The sequence below is a fragment of the Amorphotheca resinae genome (genome assembly GCF_003019875.1).
Source record: "Amorphotheca resinae ATCC 22711 unplaced genomic scaffold M430scaffold_13, whole genome shotgun sequence".
In the NCBI taxonomy this organism is placed as follows: Eukaryota; Fungi; Ascomycota; class Leotiomycetes; order Helotiales; family Amorphothecaceae; genus Amorphotheca; species Amorphotheca resinae.
The window spans coordinates 980,700-999,723 of record NW_020194483.1 but is presented as its reverse complement, the minus strand read 5'-3'; the positions used below and the strand labels follow the sequence as shown (position 1 = coordinate 999,723).

General features: G+C 51.6%; 11 protein-coding genes across 11 annotated transcripts; 5 read left to right on the top strand and 6 right to left on the bottom strand.

The window, feature by feature from the left end:
• Positions 1 to 164: 164 nt before the first annotated feature.
• M430DRAFT_109826 (hypothetical protein) lies at positions 165 to 1,295 on the bottom strand (the record flags this gene model as incomplete). Its single annotated transcript, XM_024861310.1, has 3 exons — positions 165 to 659; positions 709 to 1,153; positions 1,213 to 1,295. The coding sequence occupies 3 exons, from the start codon at positions 1,293 to 1,295 to the stop codon at positions 165 to 167; spliced, it is 1,023 nt and encodes a 340-aa protein (XP_024717200.1).
• A 1,092-nt stretch (positions 1,296 to 2,387) lies between these two features.
• On the bottom strand, positions 2,388 to 2,748 carry M430DRAFT_31479 (hypothetical protein; the record flags this gene model as incomplete). The annotated part of the gene is made up of 2 exons (XM_024866041.1): positions 2,388 to 2,668; positions 2,706 to 2,748. The coding sequence occupies 2 exons, from the start codon at positions 2,746 to 2,748 to the stop codon at positions 2,388 to 2,390; spliced, it is 324 nt and encodes a 107-aa protein (XP_024717199.1).
• Positions 2,749 to 3,591: 843 nt separating this feature from the next.
• Positions 3,592 to 5,050, top strand: M430DRAFT_23018 (hypothetical protein; the record flags this gene model as incomplete). Its single annotated transcript, XM_024864818.1, has 3 exons — positions 3,592 to 3,653; positions 3,706 to 3,754; positions 3,806 to 5,050. The coding sequence occupies 3 exons, from the start codon at positions 3,592 to 3,594 to the stop codon at positions 5,048 to 5,050; spliced, it is 1,356 nt and encodes a 451-aa protein (XP_024717198.1).
• Positions 5,051 to 5,523: 473 nt separating this feature from the next.
• On the bottom strand, positions 5,524 to 7,458 carry M430DRAFT_70033 (hypothetical protein). Its single transcript, XM_024869471.1, has 3 exons — positions 7,132 to 7,458; positions 6,877 to 7,004; positions 5,524 to 6,819 (listed from the first exon to the last, which is right to left on the bottom strand). Exons 1-3 carry the CDS (start codon positions 7,250 to 7,252, stop codon positions 5,839 to 5,841), a joined length of 1,230 nt encoding a protein of 409 aa, XP_024717197.1. The 5' UTR covers positions 7,253 to 7,458; the 3' UTR covers positions 5,524 to 5,838.
• A 581-nt stretch (positions 7,459 to 8,039) lies between these two features.
• On the top strand, positions 8,040 to 10,706 carry M430DRAFT_109665 (hypothetical protein; the record flags this gene model as incomplete). The annotated part of the gene is made up of 2 exons (XM_024861297.1): positions 8,040 to 8,140; positions 8,189 to 10,706. 2 exons carry the CDS (start codon positions 8,040 to 8,042, stop codon positions 10,704 to 10,706), a joined length of 2,619 nt encoding a protein of 872 aa, XP_024717196.1.
• A 286-nt stretch (positions 10,707 to 10,992) lies between these two features.
• Positions 10,993 to 11,546, bottom strand: M430DRAFT_147763 (hypothetical protein). The gene is made up of 2 exons (XM_024863085.1): positions 11,350 to 11,546; positions 10,993 to 11,229 (listed from the first exon to the last, which is right to left on the bottom strand). Exons 1-2 carry the CDS (start codon positions 11,445 to 11,447, stop codon positions 11,034 to 11,036), a joined length of 294 nt encoding a protein of 97 aa, XP_024717195.1. The 5' UTR covers positions 11,448 to 11,546; the 3' UTR covers positions 10,993 to 11,033.
• Positions 11,547 to 11,908: 362 nt separating this feature from the next.
• M430DRAFT_110267 (hypothetical protein) lies at positions 11,909 to 13,847 on the top strand (the record flags this gene model as incomplete). Its single annotated transcript, XM_024861343.1, has 3 exons — positions 11,909 to 12,305; positions 12,362 to 12,535; positions 12,586 to 13,847. The coding sequence occupies 3 exons, from the start codon at positions 11,909 to 11,911 to the stop codon at positions 13,845 to 13,847; spliced, it is 1,833 nt and encodes a 610-aa protein (XP_024717194.1).
• A 74-nt stretch (positions 13,848 to 13,921) lies between these two features.
• M430DRAFT_147755 (hypothetical protein) lies at positions 13,922 to 15,303 on the bottom strand (the record flags this gene model as incomplete). The annotated part of the gene is made up of 4 exons (XM_024863084.1): positions 14,928 to 15,303; positions 14,729 to 14,874; positions 14,181 to 14,645; positions 13,922 to 14,097 (listed from the first exon to the last, which is right to left on the bottom strand). The coding sequence occupies exons 1-4, from the start codon at positions 15,113 to 15,115 to the stop codon at positions 13,922 to 13,924; spliced, it is 975 nt and encodes a 324-aa protein (XP_024717193.1). The 5' UTR covers positions 15,116 to 15,303.
• A 1,085-nt stretch (positions 15,304 to 16,388) lies between these two features.
• On the bottom strand, positions 16,389 to 16,603 carry M430DRAFT_189533 (hypothetical protein; the record flags this gene model as incomplete). The annotated part of the gene is made up of 1 exon (XM_024863991.1): positions 16,389 to 16,603. Exon 1 carries the CDS (start codon positions 16,565 to 16,567, stop codon positions 16,391 to 16,393), a length of 177 nt encoding a protein of 58 aa, XP_024717192.1. The 5' UTR covers positions 16,568 to 16,603.
• Positions 16,604 to 16,926: 323 nt separating this feature from the next.
• Positions 16,927 to 18,356, top strand: M430DRAFT_61915 (hypothetical protein). The gene is made up of 3 exons (XM_024868953.1): positions 16,927 to 17,405; positions 17,474 to 17,770; positions 17,835 to 18,356. Exons 1-3 carry the CDS (start codon positions 17,149 to 17,151, stop codon positions 18,088 to 18,090), a joined length of 810 nt encoding a protein of 269 aa, XP_024717191.1. The 5' UTR covers positions 16,927 to 17,148; the 3' UTR covers positions 18,091 to 18,356.
• A 64-nt stretch (positions 18,357 to 18,420) lies between these two features.
• M430DRAFT_37533 (hypothetical protein) lies at positions 18,421 to 18,980 on the top strand. Its single transcript, XM_024867141.1, has one exon. It carries the CDS (start codon positions 18,427 to 18,429, stop codon positions 18,886 to 18,888), a length of 462 nt encoding a protein of 153 aa, XP_024717190.1. The 5' UTR covers positions 18,421 to 18,426; the 3' UTR covers positions 18,889 to 18,980.
• Positions 18,981 to 19,024: the final 44 nt, after the last annotated feature.

Below are 19,024 nucleotides of genomic sequence, written 5' to 3'. Positions count from 1 at the left end.
CCGGGTATGAAATGCCTCGATAGCCACGAAGCATATGATCCTGAGTCATCAGATCCGTAGAACCAGCAAAGAAAAGGTCGTAGTCGTTTCAGTATACATGGCCTGCAATTTTCCAGCCTTGGCCTTTCACCCAAGCACTCCTAATATCCATTATTCACAAACGCTTAGTCTATTTCCATCCGAGTCGTTACTGGCCCATTCTTGAGATCCGGCAGCTCAGTCATCTTGGTGACCTTCTCCTCAACATCGGCGATTTTGCGCTTTTGAATATGTGGCTTCAGTCCCTTGTTGAAGTTGGCCATGCATACTGAGGCGTTGATGATCGTAAGGACAATTAAAGTGATCGTGATTACCGCGAAGCTGGTAAGAGTCTTCCGAACAGGTAAGTAGTTCTGTTCATGACTGGCTTGGTACATCCGGGCAAGCTTGAAGATGAAATATGCCAATCCACCGAAGAAACAGACGATTGTTAACACCATCCCGAAGTGGTTCTCGCGTCGGGTCCAGAATGCTGCCATGATGAGAATGAGGACCGTGACGGGGACGGCGATGATGGTGATCAATTTTTCCACGTTTTCCAGGCCGGTGACGATCACAAGGAACTGGACTGTAAAGCCCAGGAAGAAGAAAAAATCAAATTTCAGCAGAGCAATGTAGATCTAAAGTGCCATTAGCATGTATCCCGACCACACGATTATGAAGCCTTACCTGAAATGTGAGGAAGCGATGCTTCATCCGTAGGTCTGCGCTGATGTGCTTATAGATGGTCCAGGCAAATTCATCATAGAGCTTCCAGGCAACGAAGGACATGACAACGGAGAAGAAAGCGATAATACATGGAACGGCGAGCAGGTATGGATGCACGTCATCCCAGACATCTGCTTTCTTGTCCACGTAGTCCAGACCCTCCAAGGTATGGATTGCCTTGTTGATCTGATCGTATTGAATGGCAGCATAGATAAGCATGCCAAGATTATAGATGCAAAGCCCGATGACTTGGATGGTATTTTTAAGTCGCAAGGAGTCGTAGACGAGTACCAGTTGGTAGAGAAACCCGAAGATAAAGAGTGTAAGGTATGTCGGGATGGCTTTCATGTCTGGTATGGTCGGAATGTCTGGCCGTAGACTCTCTTGGAACTTGGCAAAGATATACCTATAAATGCAAAGTTAACTCTGCAGAGAGTGCTATCTCCGGCAGTGTGGCTAGCTTACGATTCCATTGCGAGTGTAATGGCGGCTTGCACCATCGTCGTCGCCATGAAGGCCCATGTCCAGGTAGTTCTGGGTATGTACATCCTTCTTCGTCGAGGCACCGGGCCTACGACTGGTGGCGTGAGACCTTCCCGATGATAGTATCCTCCCTCATACGACTGATATGCTGGATCTCCAGCATTCAGAAGAGAACTCCGTGATTCGGGTCGGTACGCCACGATGGCGGTGATTGTGCTCCTGAGCAGGAGCGAGGTCAAGGCTGAGGTGTGAGAGGAGGATTCGTGAGGTTGCGACGCACGCCGCGATACGATGTTATGTGATGTGATGCGATGCGATGTGATGCGAAGAAGCGAGCAAGACAGGTATGATTGGGGGTAGAGAGACTTGGAGGCGCGGTCTTGAGCAGGTCGGCGCTCTCGAATAGTGAATTAGTTGATATTCAATACTAAGTAGTCACAGGCTGGATGGATGTGCTGTAACAGTGTAGCGAGTGTTTGGTCGTAGGATGAAACAACCTGGGTCGCGGGCTGGGGGTCTTAGGGTTGGAGGCGGGTAGGGAGAGGTAGGGGCCGTAGGGCGTCTTTGCCGTAGGGCGTCTTTGCCGTAGACAGGACTTGGACTAGAGAGACAGGAGAGTCATGGAAGGGGTTGAAGTTGAACGAATGTGAAGATAGGGGGTCTGGGAGTGATTGGGGAGGTTTGAGGTCGTCGCGAGTATTAAAGCCTTAAGGGAAGCAGGCTACGGGAGTGTTGGAGCGGGAAATAATAAGACCGTGGTACTATTCCTGTAGTTTGGTATGTCGTCCGTCCGTAGCACCTGGCCGGGTCAGAGTTCAAGGGGTTGATTAAGACTGTGGTGGTCTCTTAGTAGTCTCTCTATTATCTATAGTGGTTTAGTGGTTCCTGGACACGGCACGATACGCTTGGCGGCGAGGTTCTCCGCCTTTTCAACAGCGAGGGACAAAGAGGGCGTTCAATAGTGATGATAGATAATACGATTACTGACAATACTACGATCAATGATCAATGATCATTCCCGTCTGGCAACCCCCCGTGGATTCCAACCATTGTAATTCGACCAGAGGATCCCGTGCCAAGAAACAGCCTTCGAAAACGCCTTGCCAATTGTTGATTCTCCGCAAGCCGTAAGCCGTCGTGCCAAGCCGTACGTCCTATCACGACGTCGCAGCTTCATTCACAGCCGACCTCGAGGCGGGCAGTGCACGAACTACACCGACGCCTGCCAAGTCGCCACGGCTGAAGGCTGAAGAATCAAGATAAGATATCCATCGTAGAGCTCGAGGAGTAGTCGAGGGTGCGTGACTCGAGAGGAAGGAGGGGATGTCCTGGATGTTTCGAAGATCCAGGCGTGCATATGGGTGTTTGACCTCCGCAAGGGGGTGGGACATGCCCTGCGACAGACAAGTTGAGAACGAATCATGGCGGGGAGTAAGTACTGTAGCAGAGGTGCAGAGGTTGAGTACCTTACCTACAGTAGCAGCACATGAGAACCCATCCCAGCCATCCGAGGTTCATGGCAGCGAGTCACGCAAAAGGCGCGGCACGTATGATGTGCAGTATCAGGAGTGGACGGGCATGTTGCCTGTGTATTATTATCGCAAGGCCATGTTTTGTCTGCTCCCCTCTCCTCCTTTTCTTCCTCTTCCCTTTCTTCCTCTTCTTCAAGTCCCAGCACGAGGCATGAGAGCTCAATGAAAAACAAGGGTGGACCAGTGGTCGCAAGCAATCAAAAATTCCCCCGATTACGTGACCGAAGCCAAGTAAACGATTCTCGTCGCCCCGATGTGCAATGGAGGACTCGTATCGCCAGCGCCCTGATTCTTGAGCCAGGTCGCTGCCAAGAAGGTAAGTATGATTTTCGAAAGAGGGTGCGGGAGAACGCGAGTATTTATACTCGAGAGACGACTGCGGACACGCGCTAAGGGGATGCAAACTTCTAAGCGAGCGAGGATGTTTGCACAGCTCGGGTCACATGATAAGCTTACTATGCATGTACGGCAAGGGACAGGCCACATCGCTACTGTCGGTACGGTAGCCGATACGGAAGCTCCGTACAATCCTAATTCTCCGCGCAATAGTCCGGGACCCTGGCGTGGGGTTTCGCCCAGCAATTCGGAATTTCGATCTTCAACAGTTCGCAAATCCTGTGCAGACTTCATTTGAGTCCTCAAAGTAGAGAAGGGTTCTTTTCAATCTTCCGCTGCTTCCCGTCATTCACGTCCCAGGTGCAGCAGCCGCGACTTCCAGTCTCCGCGCGCGCGTCTCCCGTCTCGTCTCGTCTCGGGACAAGGCGAACGTCGCAAACGCGCCTGCGCGCCTCCATCCAGAACTTTTTGATTCTTGTCGCAACCCACCGCCATGGATATCGACACCGATGATGAGGTCTTGCAAGCCCTCGCCAATGGCGATTCGATGGATTGGTAGGTCGATCAAATTCCCACGAGCCCAGGCGCCCAGCTAATCTTGGAGCAGTGACCAATGGCCAGCTTTACTCTCGCGATTGATACCCAGGCTGGAGAATGTAATTGTCGTCTGCGCCCAACGATCCCAGGACATAGCTGATCGCATCTAGATTGTACATAATGATTTCCCTATCCCCTCAACTCCTCGCCCCCGCCCCGCCTCGTCCCAACCATTACCCTCCTCGCCGCCCCAGTCTCAAGCTGCGGAAGGCTCCAGCCAGAACAGCATTACATCTACCCAGTCCACAGACAAGGAGAACGCGCCTCCACCAGACGATAGCCCTCCTGGCAGGCTTCCCCCGCAAGCCGAATCCCTCCTCGCTTCCATAATCAGCACTCTCAACACCCTCTTCTCCAAACACCCACCGCACACGATCCAGCGACTCGCCGAACTTATCCTCTCCCCCAAACAGCACTATCGAACCCTCCCGGCCTACCTCCATGCTGTGGATCGTGTCGTGCACGTCACGTCCGGAGCGCACATTTTTCCTTTGCCCCCCGCGATCCCAGACCCCTCGAGCGCGGTCGTGCTTTCAAATGGAACCGGCATCGATCCATTATCTGTATCCTGGGGCAACCGAACATCTTCCGCTCCTCAACAAGGCGGTCTTGTGTTCGATGATAGTTTAGGGGGTGCGCTACTCACGCCTATACCATGGCTAAATAAGAGTAACGGAGATACGCACTCGCCTCTAGAAGGGGAAGTGAAGACGGAGAGCACGGAAATGGTCGAGGGACCCAACGGACCCGGTGGCGTCGAGACAGTGTCCGTTTCCGTGAATGGCGTCTCGTCTACTCGGGGGGGTCCATCTTCTACATCCCCTCCGGGCGAGGGCAGCGGCACTGCAGGCCTACGGGCAGAAGGGGGAGTCACACAGGGAGAATTACTAAGACAGGAGCAACAGGCGGGAGTCGTGCCCATTTCACAACTCGAGGGAAGCAGAGGAGATGCAGACGGCCTGGGAGAGGAAGACGAAGCCCCTCATGCTAGAGGTCCCGAAGAGATCGGCATGGAAGACATGGGACCACAGGGCAACGGCAGCGCGAGTCAAAGAGGCGGGCCAGGTGTCGCAATGCAGGGCATCGACGTCGAGGCTGCCGTTGGAAGGAAAGCCGACAACAACAAAGAAGACACCCCAGAAGAGCCAGCCGCCTCAGAACCGGAAGCAGAAACCCCCACCACGCCCAAACGCGAAGCAGGCGAGGATTTAGGCGCCGACGAGAAGCGCATCAAAACCGCCTCTGAAGAAGAAGAAGCAGCAGCAGCAGAAGACACACCCATCACCGACGCCCCCTCGCCCCCACCACCATCCACCTCCTCCAACCCGCCCAACGACCCTTCAGCCCCCATCTAAAGCCCCCCCATCAAATCAAGAAAATAAAAAGAAAAAATCATCATCACAGGGAAAAACAACAACAACAACAACGCAGCTCTAAAGTATAGCCTACCTTACCTATCTAAGGTATACATGATACAATAACGACGCCCATCCCCCCCCCCCCCCCCCAAAAAAACAGACAGCCAGATCACCCCGAGCGAACTCCAAAACGCAACATGACGATGGAAGGATAAATCTTGATCGTGTGTGGATTGAATTTTATTATGAGGTACCTAGGTACTTTAGGTATTCTTGAAACTGCTGAATGAGTTATGAATGGAATTGAATTGATATTACCCATTTATTATTCTAGTTTGGTCTTTTGTTTTTTTGGGGGGGGGGGGGGATCTTTTGGTAAGGAAGGGTGTTTAGGGATGGGGAGTGAGAGGTGCGACGAAAGGAAGGAAGTACGTAAGGAAAGGTAATATAGTGTGATGTGATGTGATGTAGTGAGTGTGATATCCCATCTCTATCTTCAGTACGGTAGGTAATAAAGAACCAACACAAACAGTTGAATGAGAATTAAACAAATGCATAATAATCAAGAGAGGATCTAATAAAAATAAGGTAAGGTACGTATCGTATGTATTCCTAATTCGCCGCAGCCCGTCCTACCCCAATCCCCTATCCCGGTGCCCCCCAGCCTAGAACTCCAGCCTTACATACATATATTCCCGCATTTCACCATGTCTTGTTCGGGGGGTTCTCCGGAAAGGAGAAAAAAAAATTAAATACAATCTAACCCCCTCCCGGTCATCTCCTACCTACAGCACGATCCGGCGCGCGTCCTTCGGCTGACTCTCATTCGGACAGTACGGACATTTGAACCTGCCGCCCTTGCTGAGGCGGTTCAAGCTCTCCTTGGCGACGACGTGGCCGCACGGCATCATCATCGGGGGGTTGGCCTCGGTGGTCTGCTCCTTGCTGACGGGGCAGACGAAGATCGGGTGGTAGATCATGCTGCGCGGTAATGCGATCTCGACTGGGAGCTCGTCCTGCGTGGTCCATTCCGTGCGCTTCTCCTTCACGATCGAGGCTAGCTTGAGGAGGGTGGGGAGGGCGATGGCGCCGGCTGTCGCGGCGATGTAGAGTGGGGATTCGGCGGAGAGACCGAGGAGCGAGCAGAACTCGCGCGTGAATGAGGCGGAGACGTCGTCCCATGCGCTTTGGATGTTGAATATTCGGTAATAGGGAGAGTCTGGGAGGTTGGGTCTGTATGCCATGGCTGTCGCTAGTTGTTGGATGTCCCGTAGGAACCGGTTTTGGAAACTTCCAAAATGTTCCCGGGCATATTTAAGTGCCCCTGGTAGACCGTTGTTCATGTCGTCTGGGAGGCCATTGACCTGGGGTCCTTGGAACAACCAGACGAATTGCAGCTTGCTGAGTTCAAATTCCAAATCACTGCCCCGTTTCTCTAATTCATCGCGGTTGATCCGTGCCCATTCGATGGCCGGGTGAAGGTTCCGGCCCTTCAACTCTTGCAATATCTGGTACATGTTCTCAAATTTGGCCTGCAGCTCCTGTGATTTCTGAGGCGAGAAATCTCCTTCGTCAGATTCGGAGGGATGCGGGGTCCCGGGAGTAGGGGCAGGATGTGGTGGGTGGCCCTGGGCTTCGTTTAGGAATGTCGAGGCAACTGAGAACTGCCCTTCGCGGATCAGATGCATGGCAATAGCTCTGTTGATGAGAGAGGGGTGGGATGCGAGAGCATCGTATTCGTTTGGTAAGGCTTTGACGGGGAAATTCTGGCCACGCTCCAGTCAGTATACTCCAGCCGTCACTCATCTTGGCCAGCCGCATACCTTATCCAGTGCTTTGCCATAGTTGCTATGGCCTTTGTGAATCTTCTTGAGATCATCGTTGACTTTATCGAAACCACTCTTGAGGGGGTTCTGGAGCTTAGCAAGGATGATTGAGGCCGAGTTTGGATCTAGGAGACAGTGGCATGTGAGTAAAAGCCCCAGAAGGGTGGAAAGCATGGGAGGAAATAGCAAAAGCTTGCTCCGAACTCCTGCTGTCATCCGCGCCGCCGGAGTCAAAGGAGGGAGGTTCCGTACCTGCTACTATCGACTCCCTAGCAGCCTCAAGCTGCTCAATAATCCTGTCGACATCCTGGATACTCTGCGTGAGGTTGGCATCCCTCCGCAGCTTGGCCAGTTCCACTTGAAGGACATCCATAGCTGGTGAACAGCCCCGCTCCGACTGTGGGTTCTTTCCAGGCGTTGTGTATTGCCCGCTACCTCATCGCCTTGCCTGGAGACACATGCACAAGATTCATCAGAAGCCCTGTGCCGAGAGTGAAGAGTGAATCGTGAAAGAGCGTGCTGTGTATCTAGCAATGGAAGTGGTTGAGATGATATAGAGAGGCTCCACGTGAGGTGAGCTGTATATGGTAGTGCGGGTCTGGGCCACTAAACGGCCATGGGGACGCTGGTCTCTCTACGTGCTGCCGGGGAGGCAAACACAAAAGCCAATAAAAGCCCTTGTCGGGGCCCAGGCGAGCTGCCAAGTACCTTGCCGCAAGTACCTGGAGCCCATGCGATTGATTGGCACAGTTCGACATACGGTATTTCATGTGGTCTAAGAACGTATATAAATACCTTATATCTGTATTCGTACTATACCCATTTCCCGCCCTCCTCGAGCAATTGTCGCCTCTTCTCCTGCATGGCACAAGTCGCGACTGGCAGACCATCATGCTCTGCGACCACAACCACAACTGTAGGTTGGCCAGGACGACGTCACAGCAGCTTCGCCCCATCGACGAGGGCAGGACGACCGTCCCGCGCTGTTAGCAATCATGTCTAGCCGGTTCGTCTATCCTCATATGGAGGAGTTGCATACCGAACAAGAGGCCAGAGAGGCCAGAGAGGCTAAAGAGGCCGCTCTCTCGCAGACAGCATCTCATCAGAATGCTCTGGGCAGGACCAAGAGCGCGCCCAAAACAACCACCGCCGAGCCGGCTATGGCCTCTCCTGCAACTCACCAACTCCCAACTAAAATCAAGTCGATCCCTCAACCCCCTCAACGTCGGCATTTTGTCTTCGCAGACCCAGTGGCTTTTAGGTACATCTTCACCAGACTCCCATATTAAATACCTCTGACCTGGGTTAGGTACCTTGAAGAGGACTCTGCCACTGTCGTAATCGAACGACATGGGCGACTCAAAGGTTACGAACTGTACCTCGTCGAACAATGGGCATGCTCACGAGTGCATCCAACCTTCGTCATTACTACATATACAGGGGATCCGAACCATTCGGTACTGGTGGGCGTGTTGGGTGTACCTACGAACGAAGAAGAGTGGTCACCGAGGCTGCGTGTATACTTCAAGGCTATCTCTCAATTCCATGCCAGACCAAAGGAAACACCACTTGGAATGCTTATGGTCACAAACCTAAGTAGTTTTCCATCTGCGTTGACTGTCATTCCGGTACCCAATGGAGACGTCAAAAAGCACAGGGAGGACTTCATCATCAATGAGAACTTGAAACGTCTGGGATGCTCTGGAAGATCTGGGATGAGCTTGACACCACCTGCAGGAGCTACGCAAGCCAAATTCTTCCAGCTCTACAAGACTAGCGACCGAATTCCGCTCTATGGGGCGGTGATTGAGCTAGTCAAGCTTTGTCAGGTAGCCTTGATGATATTTGGCAAACTGGAACAAGAATATGCCGATGGAATGCTCTGCGATGTGACAGAGAAGGCCATCAATGATTGGTGGACAGAAATTGGGTCTGAATATTACAACATCGAACCTACAGATGGAATACTTGGCCCTACAACGGTTGCGGCGTTACTGGGTCTGCTCATGGGTGCTCGTAACCGTCTCAACTACTACGGGGCTCCCGTAGCTAAAGATGCATTCGATGTGTTCAGTCTAAAGCGTGGTATTGCCTATTTCCAAAAATCCCAGAAACTGGAGCGCACGAGAAGGCTGGACCGATACACTCTCAATCAATTACATAAAGTCACGGCAAAAGCAGCTGCTGGCGAGGGATGGGCCGTGCCAAAAGCGGTCAAGTCTACAGTCGCTGAGCTTAGTGGTAAGGGTGGAGAAATGGTCATGGGCATGGTAGGGCGTGATAAAGCCGGCATTGGGGACATCGAGACGCTGGATATCGACCGTTTTGTTAGTCTCATACATGGCGAAAGGGCAAAATGGCTATGGTATGGCAAGCCAAGGAGGTCCGGCGCTGGAGAGGGAAGGTCAGATGGGGATTCAGCGAACTACAGCTTCACGAAGGATGATCAGGGAGGGTATATGTGGTCTCACCACAGAGGTGACTTGCCTCCTGCGGAAGAGGATCCCGAGCTTCGAAAGAAGGAGAGAGAGACCCCTAATGATGTCTATTCTGAGCAACCCCCTCCTGGATCCGCTACAAGTGTGGTTGATAGTCCTTACGAGCGGGACCCGCAATTACGCAAGACGGTGTTCAAGAGCGTCACAGGAAAGATGAATGATGCAAAATCTGGCCTTGGTAGGATAAAGGATGCAGTTGGCCGCCGAGGACATGCCAGCAAACATTCAAAGGATTATGGGGCTGAAGTCGAGGGCCGAGGCCTGGGTGGGTACCTCACTCCAAACAGCTCCGCAACCTTGGCTCCGTCTTCAGGAGCATCAGTCAGCCCTCAGACAACCGGAAAGGCCTTCACCTGGAAAAATACCCCAGCAGAACATCAAGCTGGGTCTCCGAAAGTGAAGGATCCTGTATCTGGGGTTGCGCCAACAGCTCGCGGTGGAGAGTCCGAATCACTACCAAGTGATTCAAGAGTCAACCCACCTACTGAGCCTGTGTCGCGTGAAACATCGAAAGACTCTGAGGCGGAAGCTCGTTGGGCTGCACAAGTGAAGGACATACGGCGCACTCTAGTCGCCAGTGAACCATCGGTTGGGGGCTCAATATACGGGGATGGTGATCTTGAAGGTCCATTATTGGAGGCAGAGCGTACTCCGCACAATTTCCAGATTCTTCTTCGTCGGCGAAACAGCATATCTGCTGCATCACCGTCATCGAAGAGGCTTCGTAATGAAGCCTGGTGGCCTCGGCAAATGTCCTTCAGTGACGCAGAAGAAGCTGTTCTGGGATGGGAGCCTGTCTGCGCCCATGATGATGATGGCGATGATGAGGCCGATACCTGGGCTGCTTTACAGAAGCAGAAATACATCGCGGAAGATTTCAAGCATCTGTTTGAGAAAGTTACCTACCTTCAAGATCATATTAGCCCTTGGGTGGAGCGGAAGGTCAACAGTGTAGAAGCACTGGATGATCAAGGGGCTCGGGATCAGGACAGCTTTCACACACTCTATTATCAATTGAGTGAGTCCTATCAAGCAGTGAAGCAGAGCTGTCAAGATATACTGGGAGATGAGCGATCACATGTGACTGAAGCGATCAAAGATATAGAGGTCCTTGGAGCGAAGCTGGATTACGAGATCAACGCTCTGGTCTCTAAAGTAAAGGATGTTGAGGATGGAGTCTCTCAATTTGAAAAGCAGGTCGATGATCTAGAAGCACGGGCGAAAGAAGTCGAGACATATTTAAACACTGAAAGCTGGGCACATTGGGCAGTTCGCTCAATCACTGGCATCGGCACTCCGCCAAACATCACCCGCCCTCGTCGACAATAGCGAATGACTTATGGAAATGCGGAATTGAAACACATTAGCGGGCGTTTAGGAAATACCCATACAGCATTTACACAGTAGCATAGGAGCATAGCACCATGGAGTGGATAGATTCAATACATATTGAACGCCCCATATTCCTTTATTATTCCCATGTATAATACAGTGATCCGCCGGATTGTGTCTGGACTTTGATCTTATCATCCCAACATGCATTAACCATGAACAAAAAGCTCCTTCTGGCGTTTGCCAAGCCCATCCAGATATGGCCCATCCAAAGCAATGCAATCCTCTAGATCCCCTCCGATGCATGTCTTGTAGTCAAGAACCTCACATGCCTCCAAAGCCCATACCACCACCACCTGCCCCTTTAGCGGCCGCCTCAGCTTGCAGCAATTCCGAGACCTTCAGCTGCACATCAAAGAACTTAGCAGCGCATCGGTCAATGCAGACACCCTCGCCCTTGTTGATCTCGCCCTCGCGGTATTCCCTGGGTACGCATTTCTTCATGCAGGCTTGTTGGAGTCTTGAGATGTACGTTAGGCCGGGATGTCTCCGCTTCATGGAATAGAGCAATAGATGGAGAAACAGGAGGGAAGGGGTTCGGGAGAGATAAAATGGGAAGAGAGACGAGATGGTCTCTTACTTGTTGAACATGTCTGTTATGAGGTCCATCTCCTGCTCTGCGGCAGCTATCTTCTCGGCCGATGAAGGCTGCGGCCGACCGAGTCCGAACATTGACATGATTGCGGTTTGCGAGTTATTTCGGTGTCAAAGAAAAACGTAGGTTTGTTGTGCTCGTTGCGCGAATATGGGTTGTGATGCAAGTTTATTGACGCTGTGATGTCTTTCTGTTCTGAAGCTCAAGAATCTGGGAGCTCTACGGGTAACCTTCCCGACGGTGCGACGCTAGCGAGACCCCTGCAAAGAAGTATTAATATTCCTCAAATCTGAATTCTTTCTCTCTCTTCAACAGCCTCAAGCTTGCGTGAGCGTGAGGCCACACGTCGAATAGTAAGTTATTTGATTTCTATATAATTCCTCAATACCTTCCATCATGATGATTTCGACATAACATTAGAACCGTTGCGACTGACACCCCTGGGTGGTTGATCTCACACATCTCAAATCTGACACTTTCCCCTCAAATCTTTCTCTTCTCGGACATCTGTACTGTCAATTAGCTGACCCATTATTGAGATAGGATGAACAAAAACACCGGTCTGCAGTTCCTGCGGCCATATCTTTCCACGGACCTACCAGTCCGAGGAAAATTTGCCTACATCCGCTTCTACAACTCTTCAAAATGTTTAGCATCACCAGCAACGTCCCCTCAAAGGAGAAAGAAGAAGAGCACTGATAACCTGCTTCGCCGTGATGGAGTGACAACTGCCTCTGGAAAAGGCTCGTCAGGGAGTGCAGTAGATTTTGGAAACCGAGGGCCGGTGGAGCAGCGGGTGGAAGAACTGAAGGCTGCCAATGCTTTGGTATACCCCAGGATACAACGGAGTAGCACCGCATTAACCTGCGGAGAGTTCGCGAAACGATATGGGAAGCTGACACCTGGGCAAGAGCGGCCGGCCGAGGGCGTGACGATACGAGGTATATTTCGAGGCAATCCAATCTTAGCTATCATATCGTTATTGACCATCCTTCAGGACGTGTGCTCTCCGTTCGTATCGTAAGCAAAGGCCTAATCTTCCTGGATATTGTCCATGACTCCTGTACAATTCAAGCGCTTTGCAATCTGTCTAAGCTTGAAACCTTTTCTGGCGTGCTGAGCACAAACTTCCGTAAATTCGCCCATCTGGTTCGCCGTGGAGATATTATCTGTAAGCCCCTCAGTATCTGGCATTGGTGAGCATGTACTGATAACATGCAGCTGTATTTGGCCATCCCTACGTGACAAAGACGGGTGAATTGTCCGTCAATGCAATGGAACTGCCAACAATATTGTCGCCGTCCCTCCCTCTTCTACCTACAGTGCTCGGAGACCCAGAGACCCGTATTCGAAATCGTCATGTTGACCTTTTGGTCAATAAACACGTAGCAGATACAATACGTGTTCGCTCTCATATAATACAATATATGCGTGATTTTCTACTCCAGGATAACTTCCTTGAGGTGCAGACACCTATAATTACCGACAAGGCGAGTGGTGCTATTGCAAGGCCTTTTACCACAGTTGCCACAGAATTCCTCGACAAGGAATTGGCTCTCAGGATTGCCCCCGAGATATGGCTTAAGCGGCTAATTCTAGGGGGCTTGGACCGCGTCTTCGAGATAGGACCTGCTTTCCGGAATGAGGGTCTCGACTCTACTCATAATCCCGAGTTCACCACCTGCGAGTTCTACAAGTCATTTGCTGATCTAGAAGATCTCATCTCGATGACCGAACGACTGTTCTCAGGCTTGGCAGAGCGTGTTAAATCACTACGCCAGGAATCTCTGGGAGCGCTTCCTGAATTGGATGAGAACCTCTTTGCTGCTCCTTTCAAACGCATCCAGTTTATCCCCGCCGTCGAAGCAGCGCTGGGGGAACCACTCCCGCCCCTTACTGCAGACGATGCTACTGAGCAGCTTCTGGCCCTCTTCACCAAGCACAATATACCACTGCCGACTTCACAGACCCTCCCCCGACTCCTCGACAAGCTCTCATCTGTCTACATTGAGCCTCAATGCAACGAGCCAACGTTCATCATGCATCACCCTGCTTGTATGGCGCCCCTCGCAAAATCATTCGTCGACACGAAAACGAAGCAGGTGGTTTCCGCCAGGGTAGAGCTCTTTGTCCAGCACAAGGAGCTAGCCAACATGTACGAGGAAGAGAACTCTCCCTTCGAACAAAGAGAGAAGTTCCTGCAACAGGCACAGTGGAAGGATGACGAGAATCGAGCCGGAGTCGACGAGAGTTATCTGGAGGCCTTGGAATGCGCCCTTCCACCGACCGGCGGTTGGGGATGCGGCATTGACAGGCTGTGTATGTTGTTCAGCGGGGCCACCCGGATCAGCGACGTGTTGGCGTTTGGAAGCTTGAGGAATGTGGTCAATCTGGGCAATGTGGTAAATCCGGGTAAACAAGGCGTTAAGGAGGAGGAGAAGGATGCAACTGTCGCCGAAGGCAAAGCTGGAGGAGACGTTTAAGGATATCTTGTATTATAATGTAAACATACTGACTAACTGTAAGACTAGGTAGATCCACACAGATAATTGAAACACTAGAAGATGGCCAACGCATTTGGCGGGCTTGCAACGCCGCCGTGGATATTCAAGGGTGCGCTCGTGAGGAAGAAACTATATCGGTTCTCTCTCTTGCAAACTTCCGCCAACTCTTCGAGATTCCACAGCTCACCGATAGGAGTTCCCCACATAGCTAAAAGGTGATCATGGAGGCCTACACCGGGCATCAAATCAGCTCAGCTCTACGAACAGCGAAAAGCGAACAAAAAGAAAACACAAGGGGGCGGGCGAACTCACGATACGGGGCCTTTGGCGGCCAAGCCTCAAAGGCAATCGCATCACCTGCCACGGCGGCGAAATGGTGATTCCAAAGCCACTCCACCGACTCCTTACTGCCCTGGACGCCGACATGTTCATGGCCATCCCTAGCGCCCTTGATCCTCGCCTCCTCATCAGCCTCATCATGCCACTTGACCCAGCCGCTGCGGATGATCAAGATATCAGCGGGCTTGAACTCGACGCCCTGCTCCTTGGCGGCGGTCTCGATATCGTGGATGGTGATCTCGTGGCGCGTCACGGCCGAGTACTGGATGTTGTGGCGCTCGGCGTACGCTACGTAGTCGATCAGCACGCCGCGCCCCACGATCCCCCCGCGCTTCGTCCAGTTGTGGATGCCGTTCTTCTCGACGTGCGCCGGGTCCGGGATCTCATCGTGCTTGAGGTTGTTGTAGTACAGGCCCGTCTCCTGCTGGGCCCAGTGGCCTAGATACATTGTTAGCTTGTGTTGTGCGCGGGGGGCCGGGAGAAATGGATGAATGATGGGGAGAGAGAGAAGGGGCACGTACGGAATCCGTCCCATTGAGACCCGGATTGTGTGTTGATGTGGATGACCTCGTCGAAGGCAGCGAGGCCGAGAGGTGTAAGGTCTTTGAATGTATGTTTGGGCTGTTCACGCGCGAACCCGGGTTCGGCCACGCGCTGGAGAGACCAGCTTTTGTCTTCAGCGTTAGTTTTGGGTTCTCGAGCTCGTAGGGGGGTGCTTACTTGAGTGCGACACCTTGTCCGGTGCGGATTTCTTTCTGCGCTTCTTTGGTGTTCTCAGGAGTAAGGAGGTTCAGAGAGCCGCAGTTGTCCCGCTCCCCGTTCTTGTCCCATATTCCCCACGCGGTTCCAGGAGGCATGCCTGGGACGGGCGGCAAGTCCTTGAAATCGGGAAGATCTTGGGCGCGCATATTGGAGGGTATTATGGGTTTTGAGGTTTGGAGATGGAGGAGGTTGAGATTAGGAGAGGCACGCTGAGAGGAGGAGGTTCATGAAGTTCTTAAATATCCCTTTCTTCTCTCTTTCTCTTTTGCTAAAACCGGAGACCCCGCATTGCGGGGTCGATCCTCAGGATGCCCCATCAGAAATCAGAAAAAGCAGCGGAAATGGGACTTTTCGACCAATGAACGAACCAAGTCCCTGCGATCTTCTGCTTCTCTGCGGCTTGGAAGGACCCCACTTGAATCCATGTTCCTGAGATCCGTCTGTCCGTCCGCCCGAAGAAGATAACCGGTTGCGACTGCGGAGCGTTGAAGCCTTGAGAGTTACCGAGATTGTAGGGGAAGAACCATAGCTTGGCAGCTTGAACTCTTGTCACTCGGATAATGTCCTTCGGATAATGTCAGACATCGGAGACAAATGGCTTTGCATTCCCTTGAGCTAATTTCCTTGCTTCTGTGATGCCTTTGAATCATTCATAGCCGGAACTAAACTACAGCTCTATACCAGATCTTTTCAAGCGGCGGCGGGTATTGGGAAGAGGGTCAGTCCTTGTGAGGATATCTGTGAATCAATCAGTGAGAGCAAGTATGCATCAGTCTCGATGGCCGTGCTTTTATGAATTCTATACAATAATTATACCTGTCGTTCTATTATATTTCTCTGGCATCTGTTGCCAGAATCAAACCTCGAAAGATTCTGTTCAGCGATCTAAACTAGGTACGGCTTATTACGTATTTCTAATCGATAAGTACATCATATGGTTTTTTTCATCTAAACATCTATGGCTGTGTCCAGACGAGGATTGTGTGATTCCATACCATTTGCGCTCTATAAGACAGCATAATATATCCTATCATCCGGTCCCAATGTCCAGTCCGTCACTCTTGAATCGCCGAAAGTCTTTCATGAGTGAGCGCCGACTCGCTGCAAATCCTTCATCAATGCCATATGTTTTCAAGAACCCAAAATCCCAGGAACTTGGTTCCAGTTGAGTGACTATGAAATAAGGTTTCGCGCTTTTGAGCCTCTTCATGAGCTTCATTTCACCACGACGTCAAAATGCGCACCCCGCAGCGGGGCTCGAGAAACATATTTGGAAACACGTCGAGCACGGGTATAACAGGACCGCGAGTTTAACATACCCTGCGCGCCGCTGTTTTAACACAGCTAATAGGTAGGTTGGTAGGTAAGTAGAATTTAGGGTGTTGCTGTCGCTGTCACTGTCGCTGTCACCGTCTACTCAGTCAAATCAAACTGAGTAGCCAGACGACTAAACATACACACGGCAAAGAGCTGGTGTATATCGCGATGAAGCAATAGCCCATTTTGTACGGAGTTGATTTTTCCTCCATTGTTTTCTTCTCCATGCAAGGGGGTTGTGATTCAACGGCCGTAATTGTACTCCTTTCAAAGTTCCTCATAAGCTAGTGAAAAGATATGTGCGGCTTCGAAACCATCCCACTGGTCGAGATCAGCATCGTCGTGTAGCAGCAGGGAGGAGGGCGATTCTGCGAAGTGTGGGAGAGTGTCTTTTAGAGATTTAGAGTGTCTACCTATAGAGTGCTCCTCGATGATCGCTCTTACATTGGCGCTAATCCACTCTCGGCTCACCCTTGACCGCCCGCGGGGCCAACCGAAGTTAGCGAACTGCCGTCCGCCCACGGCCCAACGCGGTCTAGCGCCTTTTGTCCCGCGGTCCCTCAGCCTCGCTGATTGGGCTCTGGCCTTGCGTATCATCGCATGCAAGCGCTGGGAAACCTTCAATCACACACTTCATTGGCGCTCCATGAACGAACGCCCGCGCAGCAGCTGTTGGGCAACTTGAGAGGAACCCAGATGGCCCTCCTCCTCATAATCATGGCTGGCCGCCCTCAGATCAGAGGCCCTTTTCCCCCGTCATCATTGCCCTGGAGGTCTTTATTATAACCACAGCCTCTCTTGTCACCACCGCTTCTCTTCCACCTTGGAACTCGCTCCCGAGACACTGCCATCAGCCGCCAGCATGTTCCGAATCCCCTACATACGCTTCCTCGCCCGGAAATGGAGACATCCCAAGGTGCTCGTCTCCCTCTTCGTCTTCGAGCTGGCAGGAACCGTGGCCGCGTTGACGCTCTTCGGTATCGCCGATCCAGATCTCTTCCGCACCGCCCTCTGGCAAGTCGGTTCAGACAATGGCTTCAACTCGAGCCCGAAGCAGATCCTATACGCCTATGCCAATTACCGCCCGATTCCCAAGACCCCATTCGTCTGGTCACAAACGTGCGTAGATCAATCCTGTGCCGCGTGCGAGCATGGAAATGAGAGAGAAGCTGAACAAAGTGCCGCAGGTTGACGTCTTATAATGTTGCCATCTCAGTGCTCTGCACGTTCATTCTGCTGGTTAAGGCCGTCATGTTCGTCATGCACATCTGGTATCCCATCCTCTCAGTCCCCGTCAATCTCGTCCTTACGGTCCTCTGGATCGTCAGCTTTGCCGGACAAGCTGGGCCTGACCACTCGGATCCGGAGCACCCTTCCAGTGTAGCCTGGTATATCAACAAGAGCTGTGACTATGCAATACCCTCCGGAAACAAGCACTACTGTCTGATGGCCAAGGGTACATTTGCCATTACCGTAGTCATGGCGTACGCCCCCTCCCCCTTCCCCTCCCCTATCTGTAAACCAACACCTCTAACCTCCAATCCACAGATTCGTCTTCCTCCTCAACCTCCTCTTCGGCATCTGGTCCATGATCCCCACGCCCGAGGAGCGCGCCACCCAGAAACTCGAATCCGACGATCTGCAACTGGGCGCCGCCTCCGCGTCCAAGCCTTCCGCAGGCAGGCACGGCGAGATGAAGAGTATCCCCGAGGTGTCCGCCGTGCCCTACACGCCTCGAACCCTGGCTTTCAATACCTTGGACAGACAGCTCCCTCTCAGATCGCAGAATGAACAGTGGGCTTGAGAGAGGGATGGTCTTGTGGCGTTGGGTGAAGCGGCGTAATTTTTGTATATCTGCTGTGAGCCGGGATGGTCGTGGGGTTATGTGATTATGTGATATGTGATACGGTACGGACTTTATAGTTCTTCTTGGAGGGTTTCAGCATCTTTTTTCTCTTGTCTATCTATTGACACTCTCTGGCTGTCTCATCATACAAGATCACACTCGGTAAATCCTCTAAACGAAACAAATACTCTCAAATTAATATTAGACTTATCTCGATTCCACGCATCCCAATATCACAATTCATGCACCGTCAATTCATACTACGAAGGAAAGTCAAAACTCCATTTCTCATTTATGTATCTATCTATCCCTCCATCCAGTAATCAACCAATCATTCCCCATACCATCAAGCATCCCCAACGCCCAACACCCATTGATCCCCAAAACCTGCACCGCGCCCCTTTTCTTCCGCCAGTCGTGATAATGCAGGGTCTGCGATGGATGCACTACCTAAAACCCCCCGAGAAAGAAACAACCAAACAAACAACCAAAAGAAATACCGACCCGATGCAGACTCCAAAAGTCAAGAGACATGACCCAGAAGGAAATAAAAAAGAAGGTGGAACGCTTTTCGGGTGCTCAGTCAGTCTATCGATAATGTTGAATATCGAAAAACTTGCCGCGGACCAGAAATATGCTGATTGTGAGAGAGGCGATTGCGGTAGAGAAAAAAACAGAGTCGATGTTTTGGGGGTCCGGTTGATCGATATGTTGAATGGGACCGATGGGAGAGGCGCGCGGGTTGCGATATGTTGAATATCGAGGATGCGCTGAGTACCTATAGGAGGATATGTAGATCGTGAAGAGAAGCAAATACGTGGAGATGACAAGCAAAATAGAAAAAGGCAAGAGAAAAGAATTCTGCAAGTATGAAGAGTCGTGCGTTCATTCA